Source organism: Muntiacus reevesi, chromosome 2 (assembly GCF_963930625.1).
Source record: "Muntiacus reevesi chromosome 2, mMunRee1.1, whole genome shotgun sequence".
Lineage (NCBI taxonomy): Eukaryota > Metazoa > Chordata > Mammalia > Artiodactyla > Cervidae > Muntiacus > Muntiacus reevesi.
In genome coordinates, this window is record NC_089250.1 from 202988111 (window position 1) to 203005765 (window position 17655).

Genomic DNA, 17655 nt, shown 5'->3' on the forward strand with positions numbered 1-17655 from the left:
CTAGACCATTAAAAATGAACCAATCTGCTGGAAGGACTCCAAGCACTTGGCACTCAGCGCCCCCAAAAGGTACCAGGCTCCCATGGGGTTTTATATCCTCATTTTCTGCCAATAATTCCTCCTCTCTGCAATCGTAGAGGAATAAATTGCTCAAAAGGCCATCACCCATCAGCGGTGGCCACATTCTGTGGGCGGCCCTTATTGTGCTCACTCAGGGCCGGCCCTGCCTTCCTGGGACTCTCTCCTCTAGGCTCAGACAATCAGGGCAGCCTGGCATTGGGGGTGCGCTGGGAGGCACCAGGGAGCCATGGGCAGGCAGCCAGGGCTGGTCTGCAGACCCAGTGATGATGAGCTGCCCTCTACCCGCGGGTGATGTTTTCTCCCCTGGGAGTTCTGGGGAACTCCCCACCTGCACCCAAATGCCCAGGAAGGGAGGCAGATTGACAGCATCACTTTCCTTTACAAAAGAGGAATCTGAGTTTCAGAGCCCAGGGCACTTGGGGTTGCATTGCTTAACCTGGAGTGCCTGGGAGGGAAGGCCCCTCAGGCAACAGTCCCACACCCCTTTTAACCATGCACCCCACCTTCTGGGACACCAGTGACCCCTCCCTCACGTTCTGCCACCCATGTGCACCATGGTCCAGGCACTGTTTCACCTCTCTGAGAACCTCTGTCCCCGATCTGCAAACCTGTAGTTGCCCAGGTGCCCCTCAGAGTGAGTCTGGACTAGGAACCAGATGATGGGGTTGAAGCCTGGCTCTGCCGCTTACCAGCCAGACTGCATTAGTAAATCTCCTTCTGCTCACTGAGCCTCATCTGTAACTTGGGACTTAATAACTAAGGGCCTTTATCCAAGGTTCCTCAGCTCTGACACCCTTCCTGGCCCCTGACCAGAACCTCATCCAACAGGGCAGTTAACACCCTCCTAGCTTTAGGGCTCAGCCCCGGGGCAAAGTGTCGCTCTGTTTTCTCATCTGTCTGTGCTAAACTGCTTCAGTCGTGTCCGGCTCTTTGTGACCCCATGGACTGTAGCCTCCCAGGTCCCTCTGTCCATGGAATTTTCCAAGCAAGAATGCTGGAGTGGGTTGCCATTCTCTTCTCCAGGGGATCTTCCCAACACAAGGGTCGAACCCCTGTCTCTTACGTCTGCTGTGTTGGCAGGTGGGTTCTTTACCACTAGCACCACCTGGGATTTTTCTCATCTAATCCACCCCAAAAGTGAACAAGTCTGGTTTGCCCTATGTTGATAAGAAAGGGACTTTATACCGAAACCGCATTATAATAGTAATTAAAGCTGCTCAGCTTTCCAAGCATCAGTGTGGCCCTAAGCACTTTGCACCTGTTCATTCAGCAAAGCTTTAAGGAATGCTTGAACCTCTTCCAGGCACTGGGGACACAGCAGTGACAAAATATAGGCTCCCCTGACCTGAAGGATGGCGAGAGCTGACCGTTTCCAGCCCGGTTTCTCGGGGGAGAACGCTGGGCGGAGGGCTTGGATAACCTGCCCAGGTACAGAGCTGGCAGGAGGCAGAGCTTGGGGTAAAGTCTTGCCCGGGAGGCACCACCCTGGACTTGCAAGGGTTCAGAACTGAAGGGCGGCCACCCCAAGACTTCGGAAAAGAGGCTTCCCAGCCCTCAGCTCTAACCAGGAGGCCCACAAGCTGAGTGTCCCTAAGAACCACTGAGGAGGAACCTCTTCATGGCACTGCAGGTCTGATGGATGGAGGGATGGACTGGGTTTTCACGGGTCATTTTGACTGTGTTCATGACTTTACCACAGGTCAGGAAGATCAATGCACCCCAGTTTGCTCAGCCCCGTTCCCCCCCCAGTTTGCTCAGCCCCGTTCCCCTTTAACATGGAGGAGGGTCCCACATCCCCACAGCCCCCTCGATCACATGCTGAGCCAAGACACTAACCCCCACGTAGGGTCCCTGCTCGTGTGTTCTGTGCTCAGCACCCTCTCCCCGCAGGGCCTCTGGTCCCCCTACACCCAGTCCTCTCCTGAGACCCACCCTGGCCCATACTTGTGGCCTGATGGAGGCTGACAAGGCAAACAGCCCCCTGACATCCAGCTCCGGAGGTGGGGATGGGGGGTGTTAACCGCTCTGGGCCGAATGTAGTGAAGCCCCCAGGGTGTGAGACCTGACGTTTCCGAGACAACTTCGAGTCTGGATTGTGGTCCTGCCACCTGATGGTTTTACAGCCAGAGTCCATGTTTTATCATCTCTCTGAGCTGCTATTTCATCAGTCCATCTCCATTTCTTCACCACAACCTTGGGGGAGCACGAGGCAGGTTTTCCATACTTAGCATTTATTGAAGAAGACTGACTGCAGGCCGGCCTGGCCCCGTGGAATCCTTCTACAGCTTAAAGGAACAATCCCTGACCCCATCTGTGGGCGAGGCCACGCTGGCAGACTCCATGGATGCCCCCACTGTCTTCTTGACCCCCAGAAGTCAGCCTCTGCTAGAGATGAGAGCTGGCTGAAGGCGCAGCAGATGCACCCAAGCACAGTGTCTCTGCCCCTCCTCCCCAGCTCTCCTCTCCTCCCTCCCCTTCCCCATCCCATCCCTCTCCTCTCCTGCCTCCTCTGCCTCCAGGCTTTCTCTGGCACCACAGAGGCTTGCTCAGCCAGCTCAGGAGAAACGGGAAAAGGCATTAGATGCCCCAGTGGGACCCAGAGTCACTGGGTGAATGTCCGAGCCTCTGCGAGGCCCCAGCATCGTTGAACCCCAGGCTAACTGGCCACATTCTCCATATACATGCCCTCACTGGTTTCTTTCCTTCCTTCCCCGTATTACTGCCCATCTCTTCACTGGGGTTTCTTGGAACCACCTCCCAAACGACTGGTACTCGAGTCATGCCTTAAAGTCTGCTTCTGAAGGAACCCAAACTGAGACAGAAAGGTTAGGTAACTTGCCCCAGATCGCACAGCTGGGAAGTGGATTGGAGCTCAAACATCGGCTTCCCACACTGACTCCACAGCTCTGTGACTCTTTGGTACGTACAGTTCCCACGCTGGGCCTAGGGATACTCAGTTCCAACCCCACTCCTCAGGCCACCTCTCCATCATCCTCCCTTCCCACCCCCAGTGTGTCCTTCATACTCTGAGTGCACAGTGAAAAAAGGGGAGGCAGGGGCTTTGCCCCAGCTTGCAGGAAGCTGGGTGACAAGCCCTGAGCAGAAAGAGTGGGTCCCTTCTGGTAGCACTCGCCCTTCAGAGAGGCTCACCCCCTTTCAGCCACCTGGCTCCTACTGCCCCCGACCCAAGTGAGTCAACTCTCCAGCCAAAGCCGAACATTTTGAAAATGCCACGTTAACCAAATAAGGCCCAAATAATATAGGCAACAGAAAACCTTGTGGTTTATCCCATCCCTAAGCTGGACCTCGTGGTAGAAGATGAGGCCCAGGGGATGGGGGAGACATAGCTGCTCTATACATAATTAAAGCAAGTGGAAGTTTTCATAGTCCGTTTGGGAGGACCCTTCTCATAAACCCTCGGGGGAAAGGTCATGGGAAAAGGACACTTAAAGGAATGTTTATCACAGAGGGGGAGCAAAGGAAAAGTAACCTAGCCATTCATTGAGAGAATGAATGAATTATGACATCCATCAATAGAATGAATACTCTTAGAGTAGTGAAAATGAACTTGGGCCACACACAGAACAACAGATGAATCTCACAAATGCTGAACATAAGCAAGTGATAGAAGGATATATAAAGAATGCCACTTATATCAAGATTAATAGCATGCAAAATGATTCCACACATGGAATGGGAATATGCTCTTTTCCTTTTATGCTTCAAGTATAAAGATGTGCGTCAGATTCAGGATTGCCATGGGGAGATGTGAGGGGGAGGGGTAAATGGGTTTTAGGCTATATTGGCAGAGTCTTATTTCTTGAATTGAGATATTCGCTTTAACATTCCTTTTTTATGCCTTAAGTAATGTAAAAAGTGGGGAGAAAATCAATCATGGGGCCACCCGGAGGAAGAATTACCTCTCTCCCTTGAACCAATCACACTCCAGGCCCTGGCTGAGCTGGTTCTCTTTGATTTGATCCTGGGAGGAGGTATAGAGCCCCAGGTCCTGCCTCCAGGGCCCCAAGCCCACCCTTGGAGACCACTTGTTTAAGCTTCAATGCCAAGTGCTCCTGAGTAGGGAGGTACTCACCACTCCTGACCCACAGGGATGCCTCTCACCAGGACAAGACCTGCCTGGTGACCAGGTTAGGTAGCCAGGACCTGGGCTTTGGGGCAGAAAGAGGATGAAAGGAGACGGACTGAGATATCCATGCCAACGTCCAGCTCACAGTCCCTCCAACAGCTCCAGCTCAGCACAGGGAGCTCTGCGTTCTCCCCAGGTGTGGACTGGGGTCTGGCTCTAAGTGACGCTCACCATGTTGCCTGTGATCACACACTAACTGTTCAGGGATGCTCTAAACTGAATGAATGCGGGTCCTCACCCCAATGGGCCAGATGCTGGGAAGAGACCAGAGGATCTCAGGGGAGGCACTCGGATAAGAATGCTCCATGTGGACAATCTTGGGAGAGAGTGGCTGCCCCAGGAAGGCAGAAGGCCAGAGGGTCTTGTGGTTTTAAAAAAGTGTGTTTAGGACTTCCCTGGTGGTCCAGTGGTTAAGAATCCCCCTGCCAATGCAGGGGGCACAGGTTTGATCCCTGGCCCGGGAAGATCCCACATGCTGCAGGGCAGCTAAGCCTGTGCACCACAACTACTGGGCCCATGCTTTAGAACCCATGCTCCACAACAAGAGAAGCCACCACGATGAGAAGCCTGTGCAGCGCAACTAGAGAGCAGCCCCCACTCCCTGCAACTAGAGAAAGCCTGTCTGCAACAATGAAGAGCCAGCACAGCCAAAAATAAATCAATAGAAAATCATATAAAAAGTACGTTTATGTATATGTGGGTATGTAAATACTTATATACATGTTCACATAGATATACTAATGTATCATACACACATGGATTATATCATGTGTATATTCACATATACTGATGTAGGTCTTTGCATGTATGGTGGTGGGGGTCATTTAGTTGCTAAGCTGTGTTCGACTCTTGTGACCCCATGGACTGTAGCCCACCAGGCTCCTCTGTACTTGGGATTTCCCAGGCAAGAATACTGAAGTGTGTTGCCATTTCCTCCTCCAGGGGATCTTCCCAACCCAGGGATCGAACCCGTGTCTTCTGCAGCTCCTGCCTTGTAGGTGGATTCTTTACCAACTGAGCCACCAGGGAAGCCCTTTTGCATGTATACATACACATATGTTATGTATGTATTCACATATGCACACGTGTTCATGTATATCTACATATATGCCAGTGTACACATTTTTTTTCATGCATACACCTACGTTCTGTCTTAAAGTAGAGGCTCCACGAGGGTTGGGCAGCACTGTGAGGCCATGGAGCCTACAGAGCAGACCCTGCCCTGGTGGGTCCTATCAGCCCTCAGAGCATCCTTCCGGGAGTAGCATCATCAGCGCTGTTGCTCCATTTCCCAGATGTGGAAGCTGAGGTTCAGAGGTTAAGTCGGCCACACCGTGTCCCCCAGGTGGTAGACACAGAGTCGGAACCACAGCTCACTCCGGGTTTGAAGCCCTCCCTCTGGCCAGAGCCCCTGAGGAGCAGAGCAACCAGGCTGTTCGCCTTGCACTGTGCTGTCCACCCCCAACTTGCTCTCCCACTAGATTTCTCCTAATATTTATTTTTATTTATTTGGTTGCAGGAGCCTGGGTTTGATCCCTGGGTCAGGAAGATACCCTGGAGGAGGAAATGGCAACCATTTCATCCTCTGTCGCCCTCTTCTCCTCCTGCCTTCAATCTTTCCCAGCATCAGGGTCTTTTCCAGAGTCGGCTCTTTGCATCAGGTGGCCAACGTATTGGAGCTTTAGCTTCAGCATCACTCCTTCAGGACTGATCTCCTTTAGGATTGACTGGTTGGATCTCCTTGCAGTTCAAGGGACTCTCAAGAGTCTTCTCCAGCATCCCAGTTTGAATTTTAGGGATAAATATTCAGGTGGGAGGCCCATGGCTGCTGGGCCATTTTCTGGGCTGGTGAAGCTCTCTCTGGTGACCTTCTTTCCCAACCTCCTAATCTGAGGAACCACAGATTCCCCTTCAGGGCACTTGGCTGCTGGGTTTCTGAGGGAACGTGGTGGGGCAGGGAAGCAGCCACCGAGCTATCCCTTCCCAGCCAGTCCCTGGCAGGGAAAGCAGGGCTGTGGGGACAAGTCAGACCACTGTGATGAGCAATCAAGGGAGAGAGTCACTGTGCTCAAAAATCCAAACGCATGTTTATAAAAAGCTCCGACATGGTTATGATACAAACCTGAGGGTGCACAATCCACTCATTCAGTAAAGACCCAGTGAGCATCTATTATGTGCCAGCATTATGCTGGGTGTCAGAGCAGAACAGAAAATAAGAAATGAAAATTTCTGCCCTCACAAGGCTGACACTGCAGCAGAGGGAATGTATGGCAACCACCAATACATAAACGTAATTGCAAATTGTAACGAAAGCCATAAGGCTCATAAATTGGGATGTGACATAAAGAAAAATAGAGGGACCTGCTTGGGGAGGCCAGGGAAAGTTTAATGAGGAACACGGGAGCTGAAACCTGAAGTGACCAAGGGAAGAGCATTCCAGGTGGTGGGAACCACCAGTGCAAAGGCCCTGTGGCAGATAAGAGCTCGGAATAACAAAGTGGCCAGTGTGACTGGGCATCCAAGGAGACGATAGGGTAGGGTGTGACACGGATGAGGTTGAGTGAGAGTCAAAACTGGACCAGGAAGGGCCATGGGAAAATGGAGGTTAAAACCCTGACTGTGAAATTCTCTGCAGTCCTCAGGAGCACAGAGCTGAGTGAGGAGCAGAGGCTCAGAAAATGACAGGATGTGAAGAAATACAGCTCATAAAGGTCTCAGCAGGGATGCAAAGGCAGGTCTCCTGACCCGGCAAAGCAGAGACCACAGGCCCCTTTGAAAGTGGTGCTCAGCCCTTCTGCACTGGAGCCTCCTTTCTGCCCAGCTGCAGCCCCTGATGCCCCAGGTGCCAGCACAGCATTGTTCTCCCTCCTGCCCCACCCGCCCGCATCACAGGCACCATCACCGTGGCAACCAAGCCAGCCAATCAGAACCCTCCCTTTTCAAGGGGACCCTCATAAATTGAGCCTCCTCTGCCCAGACACACCACATCCAACACCCAGAGGCCTCCAGGGCCCCCTCTTCCTGGAGAAACCAAGTCAGTTGCCCCCCACTTTCCTCCAGGGCAGGCAAGGGGAGTCTCCCAGCGGGGAGGCTCAGGAACCGGGTGCGGGTCTACAGTCACCCAGCCTAGGGCCCCAGTCCCCCGCATGGCCACGCCATGATGCAGAAGCCACGCAGGAGCCCCTGAGAGATTCCAGTGGTCACCTGGGAAGCACCGCGAGCCACGACAGCAGCGTCCTGTCAAGCCTGCTACACTCCAGCCTGGAGCGATGCACTGACATCAGCCGGCTGAGCAGCGGGTACGCAGGGGATGAGGAGAACAGCGAAGTCAGCTTGCCAGGCAGCCATCAAGTCGTGCGGTTGAGCAGAAGGCTCCACACCCAGGCAGGCGGGGCCCAGACCAGGCAGGTGTGCGCCGTCTACTCTCCTATGCAGCTGAAGAGACGACTGGCCCGCCAAGCCAACAGCACCAACCAGACTGGAAGGGAATAGTAAGATCAGCCTGCCCAGCGGCAGCGTGGGGAGCAGGGCCAGCAGCTTCAGCAGCATCAGTTTCATCAGCCTGGGCAGCAGCGCCCTAAACTACCAAGTGAGCAGCGGGCTGGTCAGCTCCGTGGGCAGCCTTCCCTCCAGCCAGGCCAGCAACCACCAGAGTGTCAGGGTGGACAGCCACGTGCAAAGCCCGCTGCAGAGCAAAACCAGTCTTCCAGGGGACAAAGCTGGGGACAGGGTGAATGTTAGTGACCAGGTCGCCAAGGATGAGCAGCCTGCCCCGGTGCACGTGCCTTTATGAGAAGACTCGCCTCGCCAGCCACTGGGACCTTGAAAAACACATCATGTGAAGACCCAGCAAACCCAGGCTTCACCCAGAGTGGTTATCGCCAACAGAAGTAAGAAAGACCTTTTAAAACTATACGCTGGGTCAAAATCACCAATGATTTTGATTTATGTGTAACAACAGCCATCGGCAGGAGAGCCGCATGTTGCCAACTACACTGAGCGTCAGCGGTCAGTGAGGAGACCATCTACACTGAAAACCATTCTTGGGAAGAACACGATCAAGATCCACCCGTGCTGGGTCCACCTGTGTTAACACCACCGTGGCAATAACATCAGTCCTGTGATGTCATCAGTCCAGTGACGAGCCGTCCCTGACAGCATCCGTCAGTGAGAAAGCCATCTGTTAGAGAAACATCCTTGGTGGGATCACCTGTGCCAGAACTCATCCGTGGAGACAACCATTTTCAAGGCAAGTGTCAACTGTTATTAAGAACCATCTGCAGTTGGAAGAACCTTCCATGATCCATCCCAAGTGAAGAACACCATCTGTAACCAACACTGACCATGATGAGCTCAGAAGGTACAACCACCAACCACAGCTGGGATTGTCCATGTCGAGAGCCAACTGCGCGAGTGTTGTTCGTGGGGAGCTCGGTCCCACGCATGCTCTGTAACAGGCGCTGCCCACAGGAGCCGGGAGCATCTAGAGTGGACACTCGTGACGACTGCATCAAGGGAGCCCCGTCCCTGAGAAGCATTGTCTAAGGAAGATTTACGCTTTCAATTTTGAACACTGTTTCCAGGCAGCAAGTGCTCCTTGGCATCCATCCATGTCTCTGTTGGGTCTCAGAGGAGGCAGAGAGACAAGAGGAGAGGCCAGGAATCAACCTTTGTTGAGATGGTTGGGACAGTGCTTCCCGTGGCAGGTCAATGCCATGACAAATGCTTAATGGTGACAGAGACCAACCCAGCCGAGAATGGCTGCAGTGGGTGAGCTCTGGACCATTTAGTGAATGACCCCTAGGTGGGTGGGATGACTGAGGTCTGTGCTCCGCCCCTACTCAGGACATCAACTCCGTCCCTGGGCTGATCACACAGACTTGGGGGAGAGTGAGTATGTCCTCGGAGGGACAGAGGCCAGAACAGTCATGCAGACATCCCCTGGGTACCACAAGGAAAGTTGAGGGGGCACCGAAAACAATAAAAGGTGTCTGGAGAGGCTCCGTGTGTGTGTGTGAGTCTGTGTGCGTTCCTGGTGAGGCCATGATCACACTGAAGAATCATGGAGAGGATCAGGCTTAGCCACCAACTTTGCTATGTAATCCTTACACTTTCTGGGCCTCAGTTTGCCCATGTGGAAAATGGGACAAATCACCCCTATTTCATAAACAGACAGGATGTTTTTATGGATTACACAAGAATACATTCTTGTATAGTAAGAACCTAGCTAGGACTGTTTCCTTCCTTTCCTTCTCTTTTCTTATCCATCTGTAGAATGGGTACAGTGGTTTCACTCAGGCATAAGTTGGGTTGCTAATAGGAAGAAAAGCATTCTTGACCAAAAAAAAAAAAAAAATTGTACCATTTGCTTAGGAGTCAAGATGGTACAGCAGGTGATTTTGATGGGTTTGAGGAGGGGTGAGTGGTTTTGGGTTTGAGGGTGCCATGTGTCTGGATGGGTGGGTCCCTTTTTCTTGAGCATGAGCACCCCTTTGGAGGACAGTCTCCCCCACTTTGCTGCAGGCAAAATCGCTCAGCGTGGCCTGGGTTCCCACGAGCCAGGTGGACAAGAGAAGGGCCCCCGACCCTGCCCAACTGACCCTCTGTCTGCCGTGGCTGCGGGGGAAGCTTGGCTGCCTCATCACCCCCACCGCTGTCCGGTCTCCCCTGCAGACATCCCCCTGATTTCCTGTCTCAGAGGTGAGCAGAGACGCTGAGGCGCACAGCAGGACGATGCAACTGCACGCTGGGCCCTGGGTCAGGAGGCCACAGACTGCTTGGATACAGCATGGCCAACGCTGAGCACTCAGCCTTCCCCTGACCACCTCTCCTCCCCTGTCCCCTCTCTGCAGATGACATCATCACTCCCGATGGTCCAAGCCAGATCCTGCACCACAGTGGTCTGCCCCTCCCCCTCACACATCCCACCACTGCTGACCCCTCAACCCAGGCCATCACTTTCCACCCAGGCCAATGGTTCCCAGCCCTGGCTGCATATTAGAACCACCTGGGGGACATTGTTAAGATACAGATGGGCAGGCCACCCCCAGAGACTCTGCCTGCGCACCATCAGTGTTTAAGGCTCCCCAGGGGGCGATGATGCTCAGCCAGGACTGGGCAATGTCACTGACCTTGACCTCTTCCTCCTCTAGGCCACTTTCAACCTCTGGGGTCAAAATCTGACACCTGCCAGGGTCGGGAAGGTGAGGGGGTCAGGTGTGGCTTTGACATGTGTCCCATCTAAAGAGAAGCCAGCAATGTAGTAGGATTTTATGCAAAATGTCCTGATTTTTAACACATGGGTCACCCCAGTGTTCACACTACAGCACTATTTGTAATAGGCAAGACATGAAAGCAACCTTAAATGTCCAATGACAGAAGAATGGATAAAGAAGGTGTGCTGTATATATATATATGTAGGTATGTATATTTATATACACACAATATAATACTACTCAGCCATAAAATATAATGAAATAGCGCCATTTGAAACAACATGGTTGGTTGGACCTAGAAATTATCATACAAAGTGAAATAAGCCAGAGAAAGACAAATACCATATAATATCACTTACACATGAAATCTAAAATATGAATCAAGTGAACTTATTTACAAAACAGAAACAGACTCTCAGATCTCAAAATCAAACTTACAGTTACCAAAAGGGAAACATGGGGTAAAGTGATAAATTAGGATATTGATTAACATATACACACTGCTATATGTAAAATAGATAAAAAGGACCTACTGTATAGCACAGGGAACTCAATATTCTGCAATAACCTATATGGGAAAAGAATCTGAAAAAGAATGGATAAAGCAGAATCATTACTTCACCGACAAAGGTCTGCCTAGTCAAAGCTATGATTTTTCCAGCAGTCATGTATGGATGTGAGTACTAGACCATAGAGAAGGCTGAGCACCAAAGAACTGATGCTTTTTTTGAACTGTGGTGTTGCAGAAGACTCTTGAGAGTCCCTTGAACTGCAAGGAGATCAAACCAGTCAACTCTAACAGAAATCAGTCCTGAATTGGAAGGACTGATGCTGAAGCTGAAGCTCCAGTACTTTGACCACCTGATGCAAAGAACTGACTCACTGGAAAAGACCCTGATGCTGGGAAAGATTGAGGGCAGGAGGAGAAGGGAATAACAGAGGGCGAGATGGTTGGATGGCATCACTGACTCGATGGACATGAGTTTAAGCAAGTTCCGGGAGTTGGTGATGGACAGGGAGGCCTGGTGTGCTGCGGTCCCTGGGGCCGCAAAGAGTCAAGACATGACTGAGCGACTGAACTGAACTAATATATAAAATATATACAACAAATATGTATATAATATATATACACAAAACTGATTAACTTTACTGTGAACTAGCTTCACAGTGAACTTCTGTTCACTTCACTGAAACTAGCACAACATTGTAAATCAACTATCCTTCAATATAAATTAAAAAAAAAAAAAAGATTGACTCTGTTCTAAGCCTCAAAAAGTAAAATGAGTCACAAATTCAAAAATATTTTAAAGAGGGAGCAAATGAAAACATTTCTGGAGGCAGGACCAGGCCCACACACCCAGTGGTTTTTGCCACTAACCAGAAGACAGAGTGATTTTTCAGAAACAAAAAGATTGCTTATAATCCTTGACTGGTTAAAAACTTTCAGATTTTCCCACTGTCCAAAGAATTTGTCAAGACATTCAAGGCTCTTCACAAACCAACATAAATATGTTTTCTCCACCTCAACTCCAGCTGCTGCTGCTGCTGCTGCTGCGTCATTTCAGTCGTGTCCGACTCTGTGTGATCCTATAGACGGCAGCCCACCAGGCTCCCCCGTCCCTGGGATTCTCCAGGCAAGAACAATTTCCCCCTAAACCTCTAGGTACTGTCTCAAGCCTGAGTTCAAGCCTCTGGGTCTTTGCACCTGCTCTTTCCTCTGTCTGCCATAATTTCCATGCATTATAATTTCCACACATTACACTTCAGCCTTTTTAGTGCACAGTTCTGATTTTACTTTAATTGGAGGATAATTGCTTTACAAAGTTGTGTTGGTTTCTGCTGTATAGCAAAGTGAACCAGCCATCTGCACGCACATCACCCTCCCTCTTGAGTCTCCCTCCCTGCCCCCGACCCCCTGCCCGCCACCTCACCTTTAATAGGTCCTCCCGGATCACCGAGCTGAGATCCCTGTGCTATATACACTAGCCATTTTACACATTCAGTTCAGATCGGTTCAGTCACTCAGTCGTGTCCGACTCTTTAGACCCCATGGACTGCAGCACGCTGGATTTAGTGCATATATGTCAATGCCACTCTGTCAGTTCGTCCCATCCTGTCATTCCCTGTTATGTCCAAAAGTCCATTATTTATGTCTGCATCTCCATTCCTATACAATTTTCCTAGATTCCATACATATGTGTTCATATACCATATTTGCTTTTCTCTTTCTGACTCACTTCACTCTAACAGGCACGAGATTCAATAGAGTTCTGTGATTATTCACACACACACACACACACACAAAGGCAGTTGTATATCCACCACCACTCCCTATAACACCAACTAGCTCCATCACCCCCCAAATCCCCTGATACCCCTTTGTATCCATCCCTCCTCCCACCCCCACAATCACCAACCACTTTTCTGTCCCTACCATTTCCCAGAAAGTCACATACATGGAATCACACGGTTTGAGCCTGGCTCCTTTCACTTAGCTAACGCATTTGTGGCCAGCTAACTTCGTTTGTATTTATCCGGACTAGGATCCAAGATGAACCCTCTAACAAACGTTGATGCACTAGATTTTGTGCCAGTATAACTCTATCAGTTCACTTAAGTGAATATCTAGGAGGGAAATGTTTGAATGGTATAATTACAAGCACGCTTCACTTCATAGAAACTGCCAACTCCAGGGGTCCCCCCAAGATTCTGGCCATAGATCAGTAGTGGTCTGTGGCCTGTTAGGACCTGGGTTGCACGGCAGGAGTTGAGCAGCGGGCAAGTGAGCAAAAGTTCACTTATATTTACAGCTGCTCACCACCGCTCACATTACTGCCTGAGCTCTACCACCCATCAGATCAGCGGCAGCATTAGATAGGCATCCTCATAGGAGCATGAATCCTACTATGAACTGCAAGTAGAAGGGATCTAGGTTGGGTGCTCCTTATGAGAATCAACTGCCTGATGATCTGATTCTGAATTATGGTGAGTAGTATAACTGTTTCATTACATATCACAACATAATAATAATAATAATAGAAATAAAGGGCACAATAAATGTAATGCACTCGAATCATCCTAAAACCATCCCCCCACCTCCTCTGCCTGGTCCATGGAAAAATGGTCTTCCACAAACTGGCCCCTGGCGCCAAAAAAGTTGGGAGCCACTGACCAAGTCATTTTCTAAAGGAAGCTTTGCTTTACCGGAACTTTGTATTTGCCAGAGCTGTGGTTTTTCCTTTTAACAATCTAGCTCCCTGTTCATTATCTTAACAATGGGAGGAAGTTTGTATCAGCCTCCCATTATTAATTCTGTTTTACCTCTGGGGAAACTGAGGCACGGGCTTCCCAGACGGCACAATTGGTAAAGAATCTGCCTGCTGATGCAGGAGACAGAAGAAACACAGGTTTCGATCCCTGGGGTTGGGAAGATCCCCTGGAGGAGGGCATGGCAACGCACTCTAGTACTCTTGCCTGGAGAATCCCAAGGACAGAGGAGCCTGGCGGGCTACAGCCTATGGAGTCACAAAGAGTCGGACACAATGAAGCAATTAAGCTTGCACACAAACTGAAGCACAGGAAGGCTAATGTGTGAGTTAGCTGGCAAGCTGGGATATGAACCCCAGCATTCTGGCTCCAGAATTCATGATCTAAATCATTAACCTCTCTACCCTCCCCTCTCTGTTTTGGACTCACGCAGCAAACCCAGGCCATAGGCCACACCCAAACACAGGGCACCCAGCCAGTCATTCCTTGTCTCAGGCCCCTAAATACAATGCCTCCCACTGGATGTGTCTGTCTCCCTAAGTGGAGGTGCCGCGCTTCACTCCATCTGATTTTTCTTTTCAGCCAAGTCTCATGGCTTGTGGAATCTTAGATCCCCAACCAGGGATCAAACCTATGCCCAGAGCAGAGAAAGCACCAAGTCCTAGCCACTGGACCACCAGGAAATTCCCAACCCCACTCCCTCTGTATCCTCAAGGCCCCATGCCTGTCAGTAGTGCCAATGAGTGCCGACTGAATAAATGAATCAGTGGGCAGGCAAATGAGTGAAGGATGCGTGGCTGAAGCAGAGGAAGAAAGGTGGGTCCTCCGAGGCCCATTCACCAGCGACTACAGCCCATTGTCCAAAAACAAATGCAGTTCAGGATCCAAAAGTTAACTACCACTCGCTGTGCACGCCCCAGCCCCCAGGACAGCTCCATCCTTCTCTCACTGTCTACCCAACAGATGGGTCTCCGCCTGGCTCTCTCCCACCCACCCCAGCACTGGGCATGCAGCAAGCTCTTGAAGTGAGGACCATTTTTCAAGTGGGCACGGTGATTTTTTCTTTCCTGTCCACTAGCTCGGCGTTCGGGGTACAGCGGGGTTGGAATGATGGGTTAGCTGCAGGCGCTGGCTCCTGAATTATTAACTGGGCTGGGGAGAGAGCTGCTTACAAATGCTGTCTGTCCAGCAGACCATGGCAGCCCTCAGACTTCAAACAGGCCTGGAGCGGGCAGGCTGGGCGAATGGGAGGGCTTCACACACTGACCGAATCTGGGACTTCTCATCCTCAATGCTCCCATGGCCTCCGTCCCCCGGTCCTGCTCAGAAGGAGGTCATCTTTCATGCTGTGAAGTGCCGATTCTGCTGGACGCAAGCTCCTGACCTCTCCTCCTCTGCCCACTCCAAAACCAGTGGGTAGAATGGATGGAGTCTGCGGATTATGGTGCTTTCTGAGCCTGGAGCTTGCTGTGTGGTTCTCAGTCCACAGCTCATCATGGGCAGGGAGAGGGAGTGGGGTGTCCAAGGCCGGGTCCCTTAGAAGCAGAGCCTGAGATGGGGGGTTTTGTTCCAAGAAGAAGGGGAGAGGGAAACAGGCTGGGAAAGGGAGGGTGCTGCAGGCTGACCTCAGGCTGATCTCACAGCAGGGCGGGGTGGGGAGAACCGAGGGTGTGAGGTAGGTGGGTGGGGGGTTCTGCAGTGTTAACTGCAACTCAGAGTGGGCCCCACCTTCAGTCAAAGTGGGAGGGCCTTTCGTGCCCTCATACCCTGGGTGGAGGGATCATAACCTCTGATTAGGAGAATAGGTCCCATCCTATTCAAAAAAATATCAACAACCTCAGTGGCAGATTTTATTTTCTTGGGCTCCAAAATCACTGCTTGCTCCTTGGAAGAAAAGCTATGGCAAACCTAGACAGCGCATTAAAAACCAGAGACATTACTTTACTGACAAAGGTCCACATAGTCAAAGCTATGGTTTTTCCAGTAGCCATGGACCATAAAGAAGGCTGAGAGCCAAAAAATTGATGCTTTCAAACTGTGGTGGTGGAGAAGACTCTTGAGAGTCCCTTGGACTGCAAGGAGATCCAACCAATCAATCCTAAAGGAAATCAATCCTGAATATTCATTGGAAGGACTGGTGCTGAAGCTTAACCTCCAGTACTTTGGCCACCTGATGTGAAGGGCCAACTCACTGGAAACGACCCCGATGCTGGGAAAGATTGAAGGCAAAAGAAGGGGCCGACAGAGGATGAGATGGTTGAATGGCATCACCAACTCAATAGACATGAGTTTGAGCAAACTCTGGGAGATAGTGAAAGACAGGGAAGTCTGGAGTGCTGCAGTCCATGGGGTCACAAAGAGTCAGACATGACTTAGCAACTGAACAACATATAACAACTCTGGAGTAAATACTCTGGAGAATCCCATGGACAGAGGAGCCTGGCCACCTACAATTCATGGGGTGGCAGAGTCGGACACCACTGAGCATAGAGCAGTACCCCAAACTTGGCAGGATCCAGTTTCAGCTGACAAACTGGCAAAAGAGGTGAATGGATGTCCTTCTTGGGAACCCACTCAAACTTCTCCAGACCACCACCCCCCCAAAAGAATAAATGCAATGGATGAACAGAAATAAGAACGTAATCTGAGACCGGATAAACTTCAGAAACATAAAGAATGATTTTTTAGCCAAGGGTGGCAAGGAGGCAGTTTGAACAGGGTGAGAGGCTTTAAACCAACACACCTCACGAGGGTTAACTGTAGAAAGCAGGAACAACCACGTGCTCCATGCAGCAGACCCAGGATCTTCCTAAAACAAATCCAATCATGTTTCCAGCACCTTGCTTAAACCTTCGATGGCTCCCCATTGCCATTTAGGGTAAAGTCCAAATGGGAGTGTCTTAACTTGACTTTGATGCCATCCAGGCTCCAGCCTCTTCTCCAGCCCCTCCCACACAACCCATGTTCCCATGCAAGCCCCACAAAAGTACCTTTCCCTTCTCTCTCTTCTGGTGGTGGCTTAGTAGCTAAGTCGTTTCCAACTCTTGTGACCCCGTGGACTGTAGCCCACCAGTTCTCTGACCATGGGATTTTCCAAGCAAGAATCCTGGAGCGGGTTGTCATTGCCTTCTCCAGGGGATCTTCCTGACCCAGGGATCAAACCCCGGCTTCCTGCATTCCAGGCAGATTCTTTACCGACTGAGCTACCAGGGAAGCCTCTCTTCCGGGTCTTTTTGAAAATTGTCTCTCAATCTGTAACACCCTTCCTCTCTGTTTCCTACTCAGCTCTCTTCATAGGACCTAATTCAGATGTCCCTTCCACCAGAAAGCCCTCCCTGATCTCACCCCAGACTGTACCCCATTCTCTGTACTCTCATGACCTTCTGCTTTGCTCCATCTTTTTCTGAGTCCTTCTGAATTGTGATTGGCCACTTCCTTGACAGTTTTCTCCTCTGGGAAGACACTACCCCAGCCCTTAGCATAAAGCAGCCACTCGCTGAACGGGCACTAATGGAAGCAAGGAGGCAGGTCCAAAAAGGAATAAACCCCATCCTCCAAAGGCTTTAGGGTATAGACCTCATGGAAACAGAGGCTCAGTGGGTGCTCAAAGTCCCTTCCATCATTTGGTTTTCAAAGTCATAATCAGCTCAAAGACGGCAGGATTGTTGCTCAGAGGGGGACACAATTTATCAATGGTCACAGAGCAACATGTGGGCAAAACTCTGATGAAAACTCAAATCAGTACTCTGGCTGTGTTCTTGATTCTTATTTCCTTTCTCAGATGCCCTTTCTTCCACTGAGGAGTCAGGAAACAGTCAAGGTGATGGTGCTGGTGGTGGTGGTGGGGAGGTAGTTTCTCGTCTAGGTTTTCATGGGCACTGGCCCTGTGAATTATTCATCAGGAAATCTGCTTGAGGTAGTGTCTTAGTCTTAATTTTCAATTCC

At 50.6% G+C, this 17655-nt stretch overlaps 1 protein-coding gene across 1 annotated transcript; it reads left to right on the top strand.

Moving 5' to 3' along the window:
• Positions 1–1433: 1433 nt before the first annotated feature.
• C2H16orf82 (chromosome 2 C16orf82 homolog) lies at positions 1434–7720 on the top strand. Its single transcript, XM_065919293.1, has 3 exons — positions 1434–1509; positions 1956–2081; positions 7206–7720. Exons 1-3 carry the CDS (start codon positions 1434–1436, stop codon positions 7718–7720), a joined length of 717 nt encoding a protein of 238 aa, XP_065775365.1.
• Positions 7721–17655: the final 9935 nt, after the last annotated feature.